At 45.0% G+C, this 17,417-nt stretch overlaps 2 protein-coding genes across 2 annotated transcripts; both read right to left on the bottom strand.

The window, feature by feature from the left end:
* Positions 1-6,312: 6,312 nt before the first annotated feature.
* LOC124093912 (olfactory receptor 2T29) lies at positions 6,313-7,511 on the bottom strand. Its single transcript, XM_046446438.2, has one exon. The coding sequence runs from the start codon at positions 7,264-7,266 to the stop codon at positions 6,313-6,315; it is 954 nt and encodes a 317-aa protein (XP_046302394.1). The 5' UTR covers positions 7,267-7,511.
* Positions 7,512-15,226: 7,715 nt separating this feature from the next.
* LOC124093911 (olfactory receptor 2T29-like) lies at positions 15,227-16,318 on the bottom strand. Its single transcript, XM_046446437.2, has one exon. The coding sequence runs from the start codon at positions 16,187-16,189 to the stop codon at positions 15,227-15,229; it is 963 nt and encodes a 320-aa protein (XP_046302393.1). The 5' UTR covers positions 16,190-16,318.
* Between the last annotated feature and the right edge of the window lie 1,099 nt (positions 16,319-17,417).

The raw sequence follows: 17,417 nt of genomic DNA, 5'->3' as shown, positions 1-17,417 counted from the left end.
GAAGCAGCCTGAAATCCTGACATTGGCGGGAAAGCAGATGGAACCCCAGAGGTCACTTCGAGATATTGGTGTGGGCACTGATAGCCTGCCCTCAGCCCCAGCTGCTCGGAAAGAACAATGAGGAATTTAAATAGGGTATTCTGTTCACATTAAAAAGCTCTGCACAGAAAAATAAATAGTTATTAGGGGCTGGGAGGCTGGGGATATAGCTCAGTTGGTAGAGTGCTTGCCTCGCATGCGTAAGGCCCTCGGCTCAATTCCCAGCACCACAAAAAAAGAAGCAATCGTTAAAATGAAGCTAAAACCTTATTGGACAAAATGTCATATATTTATATGATAGAGGATTAATATCCAGAATACTCAAAGAGCTCACAAAAATTAACAACATAAATTTTTCAATGGAAAAATGAGCAAATGACCTGAATAGTCTGGTGGCCCACACAACCAGCCAAAGAGGGTCTATAAAGTGCTACTGCACTCAGGAACAGGGAGGCCATGTTTGGGGGAGGGGAGTGTGACACCTCAGCAGGTTTAGTCACCCCATGCTGAGTGGGTCTCTAGACCTCTGGTGGAGACTCTCATTGCCTGGCCTCTGGGGTGGGCTGATCTAATCTCCCCAGAGCACTGGCCACGCCTCCAAGTTCTGCAAGTCACATCTGAGCTGAGCACCAGCTGCTGGGACTTCCCATTTAGAACTGTGTCTGTCCTGCCCTGGGAGTACATCTGTCTGGTCTCCCAGACAAGCTCCCATCGACAGCCCTTCCTACCCCGTCCTACCTGTCCCCAGTGAGAAGGGAGGCTGAGACCTGTTTCCTCCAGTCTGGGTCCAGGCCAATCCAGCTGGCAGCTTGTGACAACAGAAAAAGAGGAAGGAGCTAAGGTCCCCTGGCTTGTCTCCAAGGGGACACAGGCTGGCAAGTGTGCTGTGTGGTTTTGGGAGGTTTGTGCTGTAGTGCATGCTGTGGTGTGGTCCTAGGAGGTGTGTGCTGGGTGCTGTGGTGTGGTTTGGGAGGTATGTGCTGTGGTGTGTGTGCAGTGGTGTGGTTTGGGAGGTGTGTGTTGAGGTGTGTGCTGAGGTGTGTGCAGTGATGTGGTTTGGGAGGTGTGTGCTGTGGTGTGTGCAGTGGTGTGATCCTGGGAGGTGTTTATTGTAGTATGTGCTGTGATGTGGTTTGAGAGGTGTGTGCTGAGGTGTGTGCTGTGGTGATTGCGATGCTGTGGTCCTGGGAGATATGTGCTGAGGTGTGTCCCTGATGTCACTGAAGCATCCTCATGTCCCAGCTAGTACTGGCTTTCCCAGCTGTTAATTGTGTTCCCTCCCAGGTTGGAGAAGAGCTTTCATATTAGGAGAGACTTAAGAGTGAAGCTCATGCCCACTGAGCCTGGCCTCAAGGCAGGTACACTAGGGTGACTTCTTGACATCTCTAGAGCTAGTGACCTTTCTGCTCCCACCCAGCATGTTCTACCTACCTAGCACTCCTGGCTTGAGTTTGCAGAACTTGATACAAGACCTTGTTCCTGGGACAAGAAGTTCTACCAGGGACACTTAGGGACAGGATGAGGGTCCTGTTTTCTTTGGATCAAAGTAGTCCTTAGGAGTATGAAAGAGGAACCTTCTTGAAAATGAATTGCACTGAAAAGAACATGCCAGTGACCAGCAGAAAGGCTATAGACAGATGACCATCTACCAGTGACCAGCAGAAAAGCTACAGACAGACGAATGTCCTGGGCTTGAAAGGCCCAAGCAACTAGTGTTGCCACTGCCCAGAGTGAGGGAAATTAGAATGGCAGCATCTCGTCCAGGAGCCAGCACGGAATCCATGAGGTCAGAAGGTGTAGACCAGTGCTCAGGAGGATGAGAGTTGGGCCAGTGAAGACAGGCATCAGTCTGGGGGGTGCTGTTTGTTGGAGAATTCTGGAGGGGTGGCTGGGGTGAGGGACAGCTCCCTCTGTATCCAGAATCGGGGCTTTCTAGACATAGTGTATCACCCCATTTGGTGTCTGGAGACCTGTCCAGATGACCTTTCCTGGTGGCCCAGGAGCTGTGTCCCATCTTTGGGGCCCATATGACAGAAGGAAAGCACTGGACTTGAAGAGATGAGTGAGAACGTCCAGGTCACATGATTTGTTGATGCCAGGCATCCCAACGTCTGGCTCAGTGCTATCTGTTTTGTTGCACTTAAGTGAAAACTCCTCTGTGTTTTCAGATCAATTTTAGGAAGTACAGTCAATTTGGGAGAAAAGTTGCTTCATCAGACTGACTGAATATGCCTGTTCCTTTCCCCTCAGTGTTTTTTGTGGCTGGTATGACCAGGGAGTTAATAACACCAGCTTTTCCCACTTAATATCTGTAATCTGTCCTTGGAAAACCATACATTCTAAAGCCAATTAGAAGGAAATTATTTTCTATTATGTAAAATTTGTGAAATCACTGGATGTGGTGGCACATGCCTGTAATCCCAGTGGCTCAGGAGGCTGAGGATCATGAGCTCAAAGACAGTCTCAGAAACTTAGTGAGGCCCTAGGCAACTTAGTGAGACTCTATCTCTAAATAAAATATAGAAAAGGGTTGGGGGTGTGGCTTAGTGGTTAAGTACCCCTGGCTTCAATCCCTAGCTCACCCCCAACAACAACAAAAAAAAAGTTGGGGGAAATTAAACTTTTCAGGCCTAAACCTGGGTTACTTCATTTTGCAAAGCAGTTTGCCATGAGCAATTCTATTTTTAGTTTAAGAATGACTCCACACCTTATTTGTTCAAGTAAGCAGTCACCACCTGCCTGGCACAGCCATGAGGCCCAAACTGGTAAAGAAACCATGCTAATAAGAATGACCACCCGTGCACCACTTGTGAATTCATCATAAGCAAGGGGTGCATGGGAGTGTCAGACTCCTACCAGGAAACCCAGGCCACGAGCTTATCAAAAATACCAGACCACCAAATGAAGCATCCCCTCACTTGAGGCTTGTAAAAGGAGGAGCATCCCAAGACTGGACAGGGAAGCACCCTGACCGGTCACCTGGTTGCTCCTCAGGAGACTTGCCCAGGACATTTGCCACAGAGACAGACCTCTGGATCTCTGCTTCAGCACAGCTTGGTTTCTCCTGCCTGTGTGACCACATACAACCCACTCCAAGCTGACATCTCCAGTGGGCCCTGTGGAACCTCTGCCCTCTGAACCCTGGCCTAGAATAAGCTCTGGGCTTCACAGCTCTGTGCCTGAACAAGTTCTTGGCTAGTTCCTAATCTTACCTGACCACCTGTGGTGACTCTTTGCATCTGTATCTGCCCTCTGCCTTTGCTCTCAGCTCAGCCTCCTGGACCCCTGTAGCCACCTTAACCCTCTCTTATCCTTTCTGTCACCTCTGTTTATCATTGTGTGAAGTGTGATGAGTGACTTGAGTGTTCCAGACATTAGTAATTAAGACTGGAATGAAACAACTCACAATTGCCCAGCTTGTGACTACCAGGTGACCCACGAGTATCCAGTGACCTACTACTTCCAAAAGTGGGGTAGCCTGTGAATTCATAGTTATTCAGTAAATTCTGACACTGTGGAGACCACCAAATGTGTTTGTTAAGGGCACAGTTTGCTCATGACACCAACTCCATTGGTTCTTTCTGGTTCAGGGAACACAATGTCACAATTCTTGGTCGTTCTTTACATCTTTGTCTTTTTATACAAACTTTACCCAGAGAAGCTGCATCCCAATATGCTGTCCTTGCACAACTTTTCCTCATTCAGAAGTAACCTGGACTTGTTGGTTAGCAGTATGATATCATCTCTTCCTGAAGGAAACCTGAGGAGCAGAGAAGGCCATCCCTATTGCCATCCCTAGGTCGGATCCACAGCTCCTCATGACATAACTGCATGACAGCAGCTGTCATGTTATTCCTGTTGCTAAAACACATTTTTATTATTGGTGGCCAACACATTTGACACAGATATGCCTTTTCTGCAACCCTGTCACTGAAATGGAGAAAGACATACTATGATCTAGTAAAAACTGACAGGTCACCCCACACTATCTCTGAACATATCAAAGAGGTGCATATGTTCATTACCTAAGAGAAAAATCATGAGAATTTATGAAATTTTTTTTCAAGGGAATTTTAATACTGCTATATATTTTCCTCTCCAACTCCAGGAATTTGTTGACCCTCTGCAGTTACTCATAAACATGAAGGATCAGTAACACTGTAGATAAATAAATGCAAGGCTCAAAGACCTGGCTGGCCCAGGGCTTCTTCTTATGAGAGGAGGCTTAATATCCCCTCAGGGAGGCTGCCAAGGCCATGGCTGAACAACTTCTGGACAGCAGCTAGGCTGTCCCTCTGTGCTGTGGCCAGTACCCAGCCACAAAATTTCAGAGATTCCAAGTGTCAGCCAGAAAGACCCCATTGAGGACCCAAAGCCCAGCGTGCTGAGCAGCGTCCACAGGGGTCCTCCCTCAGCTCTGGCCCCAGGCTGTCCTGTGAGAACTGGGAGCCAAGTGCCTGGAGCAGCCCATGCAAAGGCCTAAGTTCCCTTTGCAGCACAGGTCTGACTGCAGGACAGTGGACCTGACCTCAAGGGAAGTGACCAGGTTGCCCTGCTAACCTCTGATGCCCCAAATGTTCTCAACACTATGGAGGAATAACAGCAGCTCAAAAGCCCAATGTGTCCAGAGACCTCGGCTCCATGTTCCTTTCATACCAATTTCTCAAAGGGGCTTCTGTGCTGGCCCTAACACTGTGATCATGTTAATGGCAGACAGCAATCGAGGGCAGATGAGCAGCACAGCAGGGACCAGGCCTCAACCTTGGGGCTCCAGTGTGGACCCCAACTTGGGACAGGTTTTGCTGACTTCCACTTCCAGCGAGCGGAATCCCCAAATGCACAAAATGCGGTAGCCATTCTGACTCAACAGGCGCACTCCTGAAACCCAGCACAAAATCACGGATATGGAAAACCAACTTCTGTAAGCAGGCTTCAGGGAATCCAAAAGGAAGCAAAAATATACAACAGCAGGTAGTTGTCTTCAGGGGTGCCACTAGAAGGGACCTGGAGAAGACAACGCTAGACTGCCTGGAGCAGGGGTGTGTCACTCTCCCAGCGAGATGAACAACCTGCCCTTTGGTAGGGAGGCACCCCGTGCAGGTGCATTTAAAACCCAGGGAAGCTCTCCTTGCCGAAAGCCAGTGTGCACCCTGGGTCTCCCAAGGTTGCAGGTTAAACCCTTTTCCTCAACTCCCCAGGAATCCTCCTGCCTAGGTCAGCTGTCCGGAGGGTAAGTGCCAGGATTGTGGCCAGGAGGATGTACTCTCTCTGCTATAAATGTCTGTTATTTAAACCAAAGGGAAGATGCACCCTTCAGAGCTCACCTGCAGGGACCCATCTCCTCCAACCAAAACCCACCTGCCTACACTTAACTCCCAGTCAGTCCATTCACGGTAAGATGGACTGACAGAGTTACACCACCCATAGCCCAGTAATTTCCCTCCTGAATACCCCTGCATTGGCACGGGAGCTCTGAGAACAACTCACATCCAAACCACATCCCTTAATAAGCTCCATGTTTTAAGGGCCACCTCAGATGCATTTCAGGTAGGGAGCCTACCCCAAACACTCCTTCTACCCAGGACTGGCATTCCTCCCGTGGTCATCCATGTGGTATTGATTCTTCATCACACAACTCGATCCTAATGATCTCAGACAGCATCATCCACTGGATGCCTTCATCATTGGACCTTGAGAACATTCCCCAAGGAATGTGGAGAAACAGCTGCACTGTCTAAATAAAGATTAGACACAATGATAAGAGCATGGTCTCCTAGATACTATGTCACACTGCCCCCAAGCAAAAAGTAGAAATTTTCTTTTTTATAAAAAGAAAGAGCCTGTTATTTAACTCTTTATTCATACATCATTTCAACTTTGCAGATAATTAGCATGAAAAACAATAATACAACTAATTCCAATGAACCTAGACTAACCTCTGATAAACCCTGCACCTGTTTTTTTTATATCCTCTCTCTCCACTATACCAGAACACCTCATGACCATTTCCTTTAAATATCCACTATGTATTTTGTAATGATGTGAATATTTTCCCTTAAAAGGATAAAGTCCTTGTCAACTTAGGTATGTAAGGTGGATTCAGGGGAGCTGCATGAGGACCCTGAATGCACAAGCAGTGGACAGAGGAGGCTCACCCCTGAGAGGAGCATAGGGGTGCAGCACTGTGGAGTAGGAGCCCAGGAGATGGCACCAGGAGATCTTCATCATCTGACGTGGAGAGAAGAAGAAACCATGGAACCCAAATCCCCTACTTTAGTGTTTCCTGAAAGACTCAACACTCAACATTTTCCTCAGAGCCCCAGTGACATCCTGGTTCCTGAAACTGTAGATTAAGGGGTTCAGCACAGGGGTGAGAATGGTGTAAAACACAGACACCACCATGTCCTTCTGAGGGGTGTGGTAGGAGCTGGGGAGCATGTAGGTGTAGACGGCAGCACCATAGAAGAGTGTGACCACCATCATGTGTGAGGAGCAGGTGGCCAGGGCCTTCCTCCTGCCCTCTGCTGAGTTCATCCTGTGGATGGTGAGGAGGATGCAGGAATAGGAGCCTGAAATGACTGTCACAGGGATGAGGATCATGAGGACACAGCACAGGTACATGAGAGTCTCATAGAGCGAGGTGTCTGAGCAGGAGAGCTTCATCACAGCAGGGACTTCACAGAAGAAGTGCTGGATCTCCAGGGATCTGCAGAATGGGAAGGTCATGGTGACAGGAGTCAGCATGAAGCCATCCACTGATCCCAGGAACCAGCAGCCAGACGCCAGAAGAAGACACACCCTGTGGTTCATGAGCATAGGATAATGGAGCGGATGGCAGATGGCCATGTAGCGGTCATAGGCCATGGCTGCCAGAAGGAAAAACTCAGAACCTACTAGTGTCAAGTAGAGGAACATCTGTATCCCACATTCAGGGACGGAGATGGTACTCACACCCAGTACCTGATCCAGGAGCATCTTGGGCACAGTGATGGAGATGGACATCATGTCCATGAGGGACAGCTGGCTGATGAAGAAGTACATGGGGGTGTGGAGTTTGGCACTGGAGTGTATCAGGATGATCAGGACAGCATTTCCAGACAAGGCCATCAGGAAAACCAGAAAAATGACCATACAAAGCAGAGCTGGGTGTTGAGATTGCCTGAAGAGTCCCACCAGGATGAAATATGCACACCCCGTGTGGTTGGTCATCCAGGTGGTGATGTCCATGAGGCTCCACTTTGGCTACCAAGAAAGCTTTGGGTTAATGTTGTACAGAGGGCTGAAGTGAATTATTAGCTGCCACACACCTGTGTACCAGCCTGATTGTGGCAACCAGAGGATGTTCCAGAGCCTGTAGATCCTAGGAATTCAGATGACCTGTAATAAACAATATTTTTTAAAAAAGTATCTGAAAACTCACCTGTGGGTGAAGTGAGTTGGTAAGTTGTAGTGAGGTTGCAACAGTTCAAGTTCATGAGCTTCCTGAACAAAGTAGTTTGTTAATAACAAGTGCATATTTTCAGAATCATTGCTCAAAAAAGTAAGGGACATTTGCAAACAAGGAGAATCACTAATTCCTGAGTTTAAGTTATTCAAGTGTGAAATAAGTGTTGATATTTCTGGTTTAACAATCTGGTTTTAGCTGGCATCAAAAGACTCTCAGATCTATATGGTATATTTGAAATGTTTAAAAAGTTGCTGAGACATAATTTGAAGAATGCATATTTAACATTTGAACCCCCAAAGCCTATAGGACTAGGACATGCCAGGAGGTTCTGTGTTTCTGGAATGACTCTGCTGTTCTCTCCAGCACACTGCAGTCTTCACACAGGACCAAACCTTTTGAGATCTGAGGGGCACCCACCCATAAAGATCCAAGGTCATGACTGGTTTCCAACCTTGACTCTTGCTACCCCTGACCTCCCCTTCTTTGTCCACTTTGCCTGAGAGATGATTAGAATGACACCTGACACCAGGTGTGGTGAGTTTGAAGTAAGGCAAAGAAATGAAAGTTTCCTGAATTCTGACTTTCATAAATGAAGAAATAGGCATGCTGTTGATTGATATCTGCACTACCCACTCTTCAGAACCTGTCCTAGACCTGGCTGTCACTGCTATTGTACTATGAGATACCACCCTTCATTTCTCCAATTTGGGTACCTATTTATATCTCCAATACTTGATTTTTAAGATTGCATGAAAAAAGACATGCAAGTAAAGCTTACAATCAACTTTAAAGAAAAGTATTTAGATTTGACAATTTTTGTGTTATTTATATAAAATGAATAAACTTTAAATGTATATTTATATAAAGGCAAATATAAACAATGGTCTGAGATAGTTATCAATTTGACCCTGACTAAACACAGCTTTGTGGAAAGGTTCATCTGCTTCAGCCCAGCTAGGGCTCCTCCTGGTCGATCTTCATGCTCTGTCATTTGCACTCAATCTCAGGTGGAGAACAAGCATTCAAGGATCACTGCGATTCACCAGAAAGACTTTGGCTGTTTTGCCAACACCATCTGCTTTATCAACAGCCACAATCAATTTTCATGGAAATTGAGAGACAGTGAGTTAACAAAACCACACAGACAGGTCTCAGAGTTAGGTCACATTTGTCTTCTCTGTCTTGATGCTCAGCCACCTCTCTGTAGATGCTAGACACTAAGGGTTTGTTAACCTGGCCTGCACTTCCGGAGGTCATTCTACTTCACTACAGGGAAAACACCACCCAAAATATTTGAGGCAGGATTTTTAAATAGGGACAAAATAAGTAAAAAGGGCAATGAACATAAAATGTGCCCCACCTTTCTTAAGGAAATCAATAATGGTTTCTTCCACGTTTTCTATTAACGAGATTAAACCTTTCCAATCTTCTGCCTCTGAAAGCTTAGCTGTTAAATTTGATTCTCTATCATCCTGAGGGTCTGATGTGTCTTCTCTCTAGAAAGACTAACAGTAGATACAATTCAGAGGTATTTTGATTTTAAGAAAGGAAAGTTGAACACATTTTCTCCCTTGTAATATTTCCTAACACCAGATGTGATAGTCCATTTTTGACAGCCCCTGCTGGGAGGCACTGAAGCAGTGGATACACTACACGGCTTCTGATGCTGTAGCCCTAGGGTCTAGCATGACTGAGACCCACTGCAGAGGTGGACAGCAGGAGAGGTGCAGGCCCAGGGACAGAGATGGTAGATGGGTAGTGGGTAGTAGGTGGATGACAGAGGAGAGAGACATGATAGACAGATAGACTTCCTGTCCATGAAATCCTAACCTGTTGGCAGATGAAGGCTGCGCTCTTTGGAGAATTTGAGATCTTTCCCATGAACTGAAATCACACCTTCTGTCCCATCAACCTCTGTGGATAAAGTGGAGCAAGGAATGGACACAAACAGCTGTAGTGAAGACAGGGACAGAATTTTCTGAGAGGACAGAGGAGAGATTGGGCAGTGAGGGAGAGGCTCTGCCACTGTTCCGGAGCCCAGAACCCCGAGAAAACACAGGACCAGGGACCCAGTCTGCTCCACATCCTGGGCCTATCCCACCTGCTCTCTTACTCTTCTCTAGGCACCTGTGTACGTTTCATGGGAACAGCCTGATGCACTTTTAACTTGGGGAATTGGTGACAATTTTGGTAGACAAACACACAGCCACCTTATTAACCAGCAGCACCCAGGAATTGCTGACTACACTCTGCCTTCCCCAGAGCCTCTGAGGTCCTACTCTTCTTATTTCCTCCTAGCACAGACTGACAATCCAGGGTCTCAGGGTCTCAGGGTCTCTGCCTGTCATCACACAAGTGATCCGAGGGAGGGCCGTGTCCCACCCCAGGGTGCAGCAGAGCACCTCACTGCCTCAGTGTCCTTGGAAACAGTGTTCTCCCTCTGCCATGGACAGCTCGGGTCTGGTCCACCCACTGTGTGTGTCATCAGGGAAAAATGAACATGCTCAGGACACTTGCTTCCAACATTGCTGCAACCTCAGGAGTGATCCCCATGTGAAGCAAAGATAGCCCTTCTCCCTCTGCAAAGTTGCTGTCTCAGGACAACTAATGCAGCTTTCTACCACCATCTGAAACATAAAAAGGAATATATACTCCTATGTCCAAAAATAATCCAAAATAAAAACATATTTCTTAAGATGTTGCAGCAAATAAATTCTATATGAAAATTTGAAGATGAGAACACATTTGTATTTGTCAGAAAAACAGGTGATAGAGAAAGATGAGGAAATGCCGTGAGGATCTAACAGAGCACCTCAACAGCTGGTCAGCAAGCCCAGCACAGCCATGGCCCTGGGCTCCAGGGCCACCTACCTGGCTGAACTCACCTCAGAGGAGGCTGCGCCTCACCCAGATGGTCAGGGAGTGTGGCCTGGCTAAGTCACCAGGAAGAGGAGGATGGCATCACTCCTGGATTAGGATGCTCTCAAGGGACTGGATGAGACATGTCTGTTCACACATCCTCTGGAGCCTGGGGGACACTGCAGTTAGAGCTAAGGAAGTAGCAGAGCTCTCTGGGGCACAGCTCTGGGTCATCCTCATCCTGTCCTGTCTCCCTCTTTGTTCAACTCCAGACTTCAGCAATGTTAACAGTCCTCTCCACTCTCACACTGTCTACAACACCTGACCAGTGACATGTAGGAGGAGTTAGTCTGGATTGGTTTATCAACCACACTGTGTGTGTGTGTGTGTTGTGTGCATGCATGTGTGTGTGTGCGTGTGTGTGTGTCTGTGTTGTGTAAGAAAAGCGTCACTTCCTCAGTGTCCTGGAAGCCTGGAAGGAGTCCTCCTCACAGGTCCACCTCACTCTCTTACGTCCCTGCTTGTGCTCCTTGTTTCCTGTCATTCATTGGCCATCTAGGTCATTGTGATTTAGAATTTAATTTTAAAATATTTGTTTTTATTTCAACTACTGATATGCAAACTATTGAGAAGTCTCAAAGCACAAACTGTTTCATTGAAAATTTAAATGTTTATTTTAATATATTTACCCAGATAAAAATCATGCTTTAAATGTTAAGAGGGGAGGTGTAACTCTGGGATTATGGCTCCTGCTGAGCATGCATAAAGCCCTGAGTTCAATAACTAGGTATGCAGTAAAATGAAATTATTCCTATCATGCCTACAAACTACAAGTTTTTCAAACATCTGTTGAAGCAGCTACAGTGAAATAGAGGAAGACAGAAGCAAGATCCTTCAACATCTATTTTTTAACAGTTCTCTCTCAAAATTTGCAGTGAAATTCTGCTCAACTTTTTTTCTATCTATGTTTGAAACAATGCTTATCATTCACCCTCACATGGAGGTCTTGTGACAGCCTGGGTCCACACACACACACACACACACACACACACTGTTGGCCAGGCTGCCTCCTGAGCTGTACCTACCTGTGACCTGCAGGGCTTCAGCCTGTAGATGGCTTATCCTGCCTCCTTGCCCCCTGGTTTCCTGTAACTCTGTGGGATGCAGCCCTGGGGTCCTTTCAAGTGTGGGAGAAACTAAGAAGCTGGGACTTTTCTCCCTGCTGGAAATGGTCCATGGCAGCTGAAGCACCTGGGCACAACAGGAACCCTGTTGGCTCCAGGCTCCAGCATGCAGAAGGCATTTTGAGTTCTAGCAGCACTGCAGGATGTGGGCACCTGGGTCACTATGGCGTCCTGCCTGTGGCTCGGCATACACTCTCCACACTCAGTAGAGAGTGAACAGCAGATACAGAGGGAGGAATGGGGTCCTTGGCTGATAGGCTCCCTTCTTCTCCACCAGCCTCACTTAGGTCATGGCCACTTTGTAGCCAAATCCTTGCATGAAGTCTCTTCAGCTTGAAATTTTGGATGTTGTCTTGTGCTAAACCTACACTCTTAACATTTAAAGCATGATTTTTATCTGGGTGAATATATTACAGTAAACATTTAAATTTTCAATAAAACAGTTTGTGTTTTGAGACTTCTCAATAAACTGATTTAATGTGGTTACTATGTATCAGGTGATTTAAACAGGAATGTAGTCCTTTCCTAAAGGTGCAGTTTTTCTATGTTCAAATCCATCGATTATAAACTGAGCTGAAATAAAAATTCTTATGCAGAAATCACTCTCTTAGTTTGTTTTGCAAAGTAATTCCATGCAGGGAACAGTCATCCAAACATTTTAATATATACCAATAAGTTGCTTTCTGTTAACCACCGAATCATGCTACAACATCCAGCTGGAATATGGTATTTCTACAGCAGCCTGGAATATGGTATTTTTCCACCTTAGTCAATTTGTTCGAGTTATCATATTTGACTTGCATTTCTTGCTTACTAATATATCTATATCTATATCTATATCTATATCTATCTATCTATCTATCTATCTATCTATCTATCTATCATCTATATGTTTTTTCATGTTTCTCCATGTAACTACCACTTTATGGAATGACTATGTTCTTTGTGCATTTTTTTTCTAGTGAAATCTTTTCTTCATACATATACAGTGATATACAATGGTTTATATATTCAAAACAGTAACTGAGTAGTATGGACTACAACATTTAATTTCAGTGGTTATTTTCATCAGAATTTTCTAAAGTATTGTGTTTATTTTGAAAAATTGAATGATTCCTTTCAGTGTGTTTCTGTTGGGAAAATCTTTACACATTTTGGGATCTTCTAAAACATCCCCTTTCAAATTTCTATTGAATGAGGTTGAGTCTTTTTTGTTGTTGTTGTTATTGTTGTTGTTTGTTTTGTTTTTTGCTTTTGTACAGTTAACTGCTGAGACAGCAATAATTTATTTGGGCTTCACTATGCTGGGGACTGTTGGCATGGCCCCTTTCACATAGCTATGAACTTTCAAAGTTAAATATGCTTTTTTATCACTCACTCGTTCAAAAAATTTTGATTGATAACTTATAGCTATTTATTCCAATGCAGTGTATTCCAGCCACTAGATTTGGTTTACTCAGTGGAGAGAAGACTCTGCTCGCCAATCCAATAGCAAATACAGGCAATAGGCTGAGGGATATGTAATGTAATTTCATGGGTTCATAACTACAGTAAATGGCATTGTTTACAGAAATAAAAAGTAGTGTCCTAAAAACTATAGGGATGCCCTGAATTCTCCAAATAGCCAAAGCAGCCTTGATGAGAAGAACAGACTGGAGCCTCCAGAATGCTCTATTTCAAGTGATTTTTACTACAATAATAAAACCACAGCACTGTCCTAAGTACAGAAGTGTGTATCAATGGAATTAAGAGCCCCCAAACACACCCACTCATGGTAGGCTATCAGTCGTTGATGAGGGGTCCCATGGATGAGGAGTGGCATAGAAGAGTCTGTTCAGTGAATGGCTCAGCAGAAGCTGGACATCTTCCTAGGGAGAACATAAGTAAGTCCTTCTTACTGCACAAACACAATTTAAATCAGGTAGAATAAGGCTTAGGTGTAAAACATGAAATTTTAATCTCTAAATAAATAACAAAGGGAAACAGTCCTTCACATGGTCTTGACAATGATATTCTGGACAACACCAGAAAACACAATCTGCAACATGTAAAAATTAAAATGAATGAATACAAGATGCCAGAAACTTTCTGCACAGCAAAGAAAGACATCAACCAGATGCACAGGCAGCCTACCCAACAGAAAACAATATTGGCCAACTGTATACCACATGAGGGGTTAAAATCCACACTACAAGAGCAACTCAAGCAACATGACAGCAAAAATCAAATAATTCAATTTAAAAATAGGCATTTTCTGATTTAAAGTGACAGACAAGTGGCCAAAGTTTTATGGAAAGTGGCTGAGCATCATGGATCATCAGGAAGAGGCGATTAAAACCAGCTTGAAATACCAGTTCACACATGTCAGGGTGGTTATTTACAAAACCACGAAGGCAGGCATTGGAGAATACAGAACGCTTGTACCCTGTGGAGGAATCATATATTCTGGCAGCTATAACTGAAAGCTGCCTGAGCCTTCGACATCTACTAAAAATGGGACGGCTAAGGGACTTGGTGATCCCATTTCTGGGTCTGTATCCAAAGGTAGTGAAATAAGCTCCTCAAGAACCTGTTCTCCATGTTTATTGTGCTTGTGCCCAGAGGAGTCAAGACACGGAAGCCAACTTCTTGTCTGGCAGAGGTGGATAGATGAGGAAGACGTGGCATGTAGCTGTCTATATCTACAGGCATATAGACATATAGAATCGGTGCCACTCAGTCCTGAGAAGGAGATACTGCCACTGAGATCCCATAGGTGGAGAACTCCAGGCCAAGTAAATGAAGGCAGACACAGAAAGACCAGCGGTGCATGGCCTCAGGTCTACATGGAATCTAAGTAGGAGGGACAGATGCAGAGAGTAGGTGATGGTCGCCAAGGGCTGGGGTGGTAGGGACATGTTGACAGGGAGAACAAGTTTTCAGTTACAATGCAAATACATCTGGAATTATAAAACATAGCACAAGGACTTTGGTTAAGAGTACCATGTGGTATGTGTGAAATTTTTCATGAGGGCATATTTTAACTGTGCTCAGTGCAAAGAAAAAAGAGAGCAAATCTGATAGTAAAGATGTGAGGTAATGAATGTGTTAGTTCACTCACTCTAGTAATCACATTCAGCATTTCAAATGCTATAACTTTACATTGTATATCTACATATATACAAGTTTTTCTCTTCATTCATACCTCTCTATATTTGATAAGAATCAGAGCACTATAGCTGAACAGAATGAATCTTTGGTTATTTAACTCTTAGATGGTTATATAACTATTTATTTATACAACAATACAAATTTTCAGAGAATTAGCAGGATAAAGATTACTTCTACTAATTCCCCTGTACCCTTAACTTCTATCCACCTATGAGGAACCCTGTAACTCCTTTTGCTTCACAAGATTTTTTTCTGTCTCCACCTCATCAGTTGAACACTCAGGACCACATCCTCTAAATATCAACAATGTGTTTCCTAATAATATGATTTTTCCCCTAGAAGGAGAAAGTCCTTGTGAACTTAGGTATATAAGGTGGATACACGGGAGCTGCATGAGTACCCTGAATGCACAAGCAGGGAACAAGGAGGCTCACCCCTGAGAGGAGCATAGGGGTGCAGCACTGTGGAGTAGGAACCCAAGAGACGGCACCAGGAGATCTTCATCATCTGACTTGGAGAGAAGGAGAAACCATGAAACCCAAATCCCCTACTTTACTGTTTCCTGAAAGACAGGTCCCATACTCAACATTTTCCTCAGAGCCCCAGTGACATCCTTGTTCCTGAAACTGTAGATTAAGGGGTTCAGCACAGGGGTGAGAATGGTGTAAAACACAGACACCACCATGTCCTTCTGAGGGGTGTGGTAGGAGCTGGGGAGCATGTAGGTGTAGACGGCAGCACCATAGAAGAGTGTGACCACCATCATGTGTGAGGAGCAGGTGGCCAGGGCCTTCCTCCTGCCCTCTGCTGAGTTCATCCTGTGGATGGTGAGGAGGATGCAGGAATAGGAGCCTGAAATGACTGTCACAGGGATGAGGATCATGAGGACACAGCACAGGTACATGAGAGTCTCATAGAGCGAGGTGTCTGAGCAGGAGAGCTTCATCACAGCAGGGACTTCACAGAAGAAGTGCTGGATCTCCAGGGATCTGCAGAATGGGAAGGTCATGGTGACAGGAGTCAGCATGAAGCCATCCACTGATCCCAGGAACCAGCAGCCAGATGCCAGGAGGAGACACACTCTATGGTTAATGAGGACTGGATAGCGAAGTGGATGGCAGATGGCCATGTAGTGGTCATAGGCCATGGCTGCCAGAAGGAAAAACTCAGAACCTACTAGTGTCAAGTAGAGGAACATCTGTATCCCACATTCAGGGACGGAGATGGTACTCACACCCAGTACCTGATCCAGGAGCATCTTGGGCACAGTGATGGAGATGGACATCATGTCCATGAGGGACAGCTGGCTGACGAAGAAGTACATGGGGGTGTGGAGTTTGGCACTGGAGTGTATCAGGATGATCAGGACAGCATTTCCAGACAAGGCCATCAGGAAAACCAGAAAAATGACCACACAAAGCAAAGCTGGGTGTTGAGATTGCCTGAAGAGTCCCACCAGGATGAAATCTGCCCACCCTGTGTGGTTGGTCATCCAGGTGGTGATGTCCATGAGGGTCCACCTTGGCCACCAAGAAAGCTTTGAGTTAATGTTGTACAGAGGGCTGAAGTGACTTCTTAGCTGACACACACCAGTGCATCAGCCTGATTGTGCCAACCAGAGGATGTTCCAGAGCCTGTAGATCCTAGGAATTCAGATGACCTGTAGTAAACAATATTTTTAAAAAATTATCTGAAAGCTCACCTGTGGGTGAAGTGAGTTGGTAACTTGTAGTGAGGTTGCAACAGTTCAAGTTCATGACTTCCTGAAGAAAGCAGTTTGTTAATGACAGTGCATATTTTCAGAATCATTGCTCAAAAAAGGGGGACATTTGCACACAAGGGGAATCAATAATTCCTGAGTTTAAATTATTCAAGTGTGAAATAAGTGTTAATATTTCTGGTTTAACAATCTGGTTTTAGCTGGCATCTCAGGACTCTCAGATCTATATGGTATATTTGAAATGTTTAAAAAGTTGCTGAGACATAATTTGAAGAATGCATATTTAACATTTGAACCCCCCAACCCTTTAGGACCAGGACATTCTGGGAGGCTCTGTGAGTCTGGAATGACTCTGCTGTTCTCTCCAGCACACTGCAGTCTTCACACAGGACCAAACCTTTTGAGATCTGAGGGGCACCCACCCATAAAGATCCAAGGTCATGACTGGTTTCCAACCTTGACTCTTGCTACCTCTGACCTCCCCTTCCTCATCCACTCTGCCTGAGACATAATAAGAATGATTCCTGACCCCAGGTGTGTTGAGTTTGAAGTAAGGCAAAGAAATGAAAGTTTCCTGAATTCTGACTTTCACAAATGAAGAAACAGGCATGCTGTTCATTGACATCTGCACTACCCACTCTTCAGAACCTGTCCTAGACCTGGCTGTCACTGCTATTGTAGTATGAGATACCATCCTTCATTTCTCCAATTTGGGTACCTATTTATATCTCCAATACTTGGTTTTCAGGATTACATGAGAAAAGACATGCAAGTAAAGCTTACAATCAACTTTAAAGAAAAGTATTTGGATTTGACAATTTTTATGTTATTATTTATATAAAATGAATAAACTTTAAATATATATTTAAATAAAGGCAAATATAAACAACAGTCTGAGATAGTTATCAGTTTGACTCTGACTAAACACAGCTTTGTGGAAAGGCTCATCTGCTTCAGCCCAGCCAGGGCTCCTCCTGGTCCATAATCAAGCTCTGTCATTTGCACTCAATCTCAGGTG

Source organism: Marmota monax, unplaced genomic scaffold (assembly GCF_021218885.2).
Source record: "Marmota monax isolate L192 unplaced genomic scaffold, Marmota_monax_Labrador192_F-V1.1 WCK01_AAM20220418_F8-fsc00442, whole genome shotgun sequence".
Lineage (NCBI taxonomy): Eukaryota > Metazoa > Chordata > Mammalia > Rodentia > Sciuridae > Marmota > Marmota monax.
Note: the sequence above shows the minus strand (reverse complement) of the source record. Positions and strands in the feature narration are given on the sequence as shown.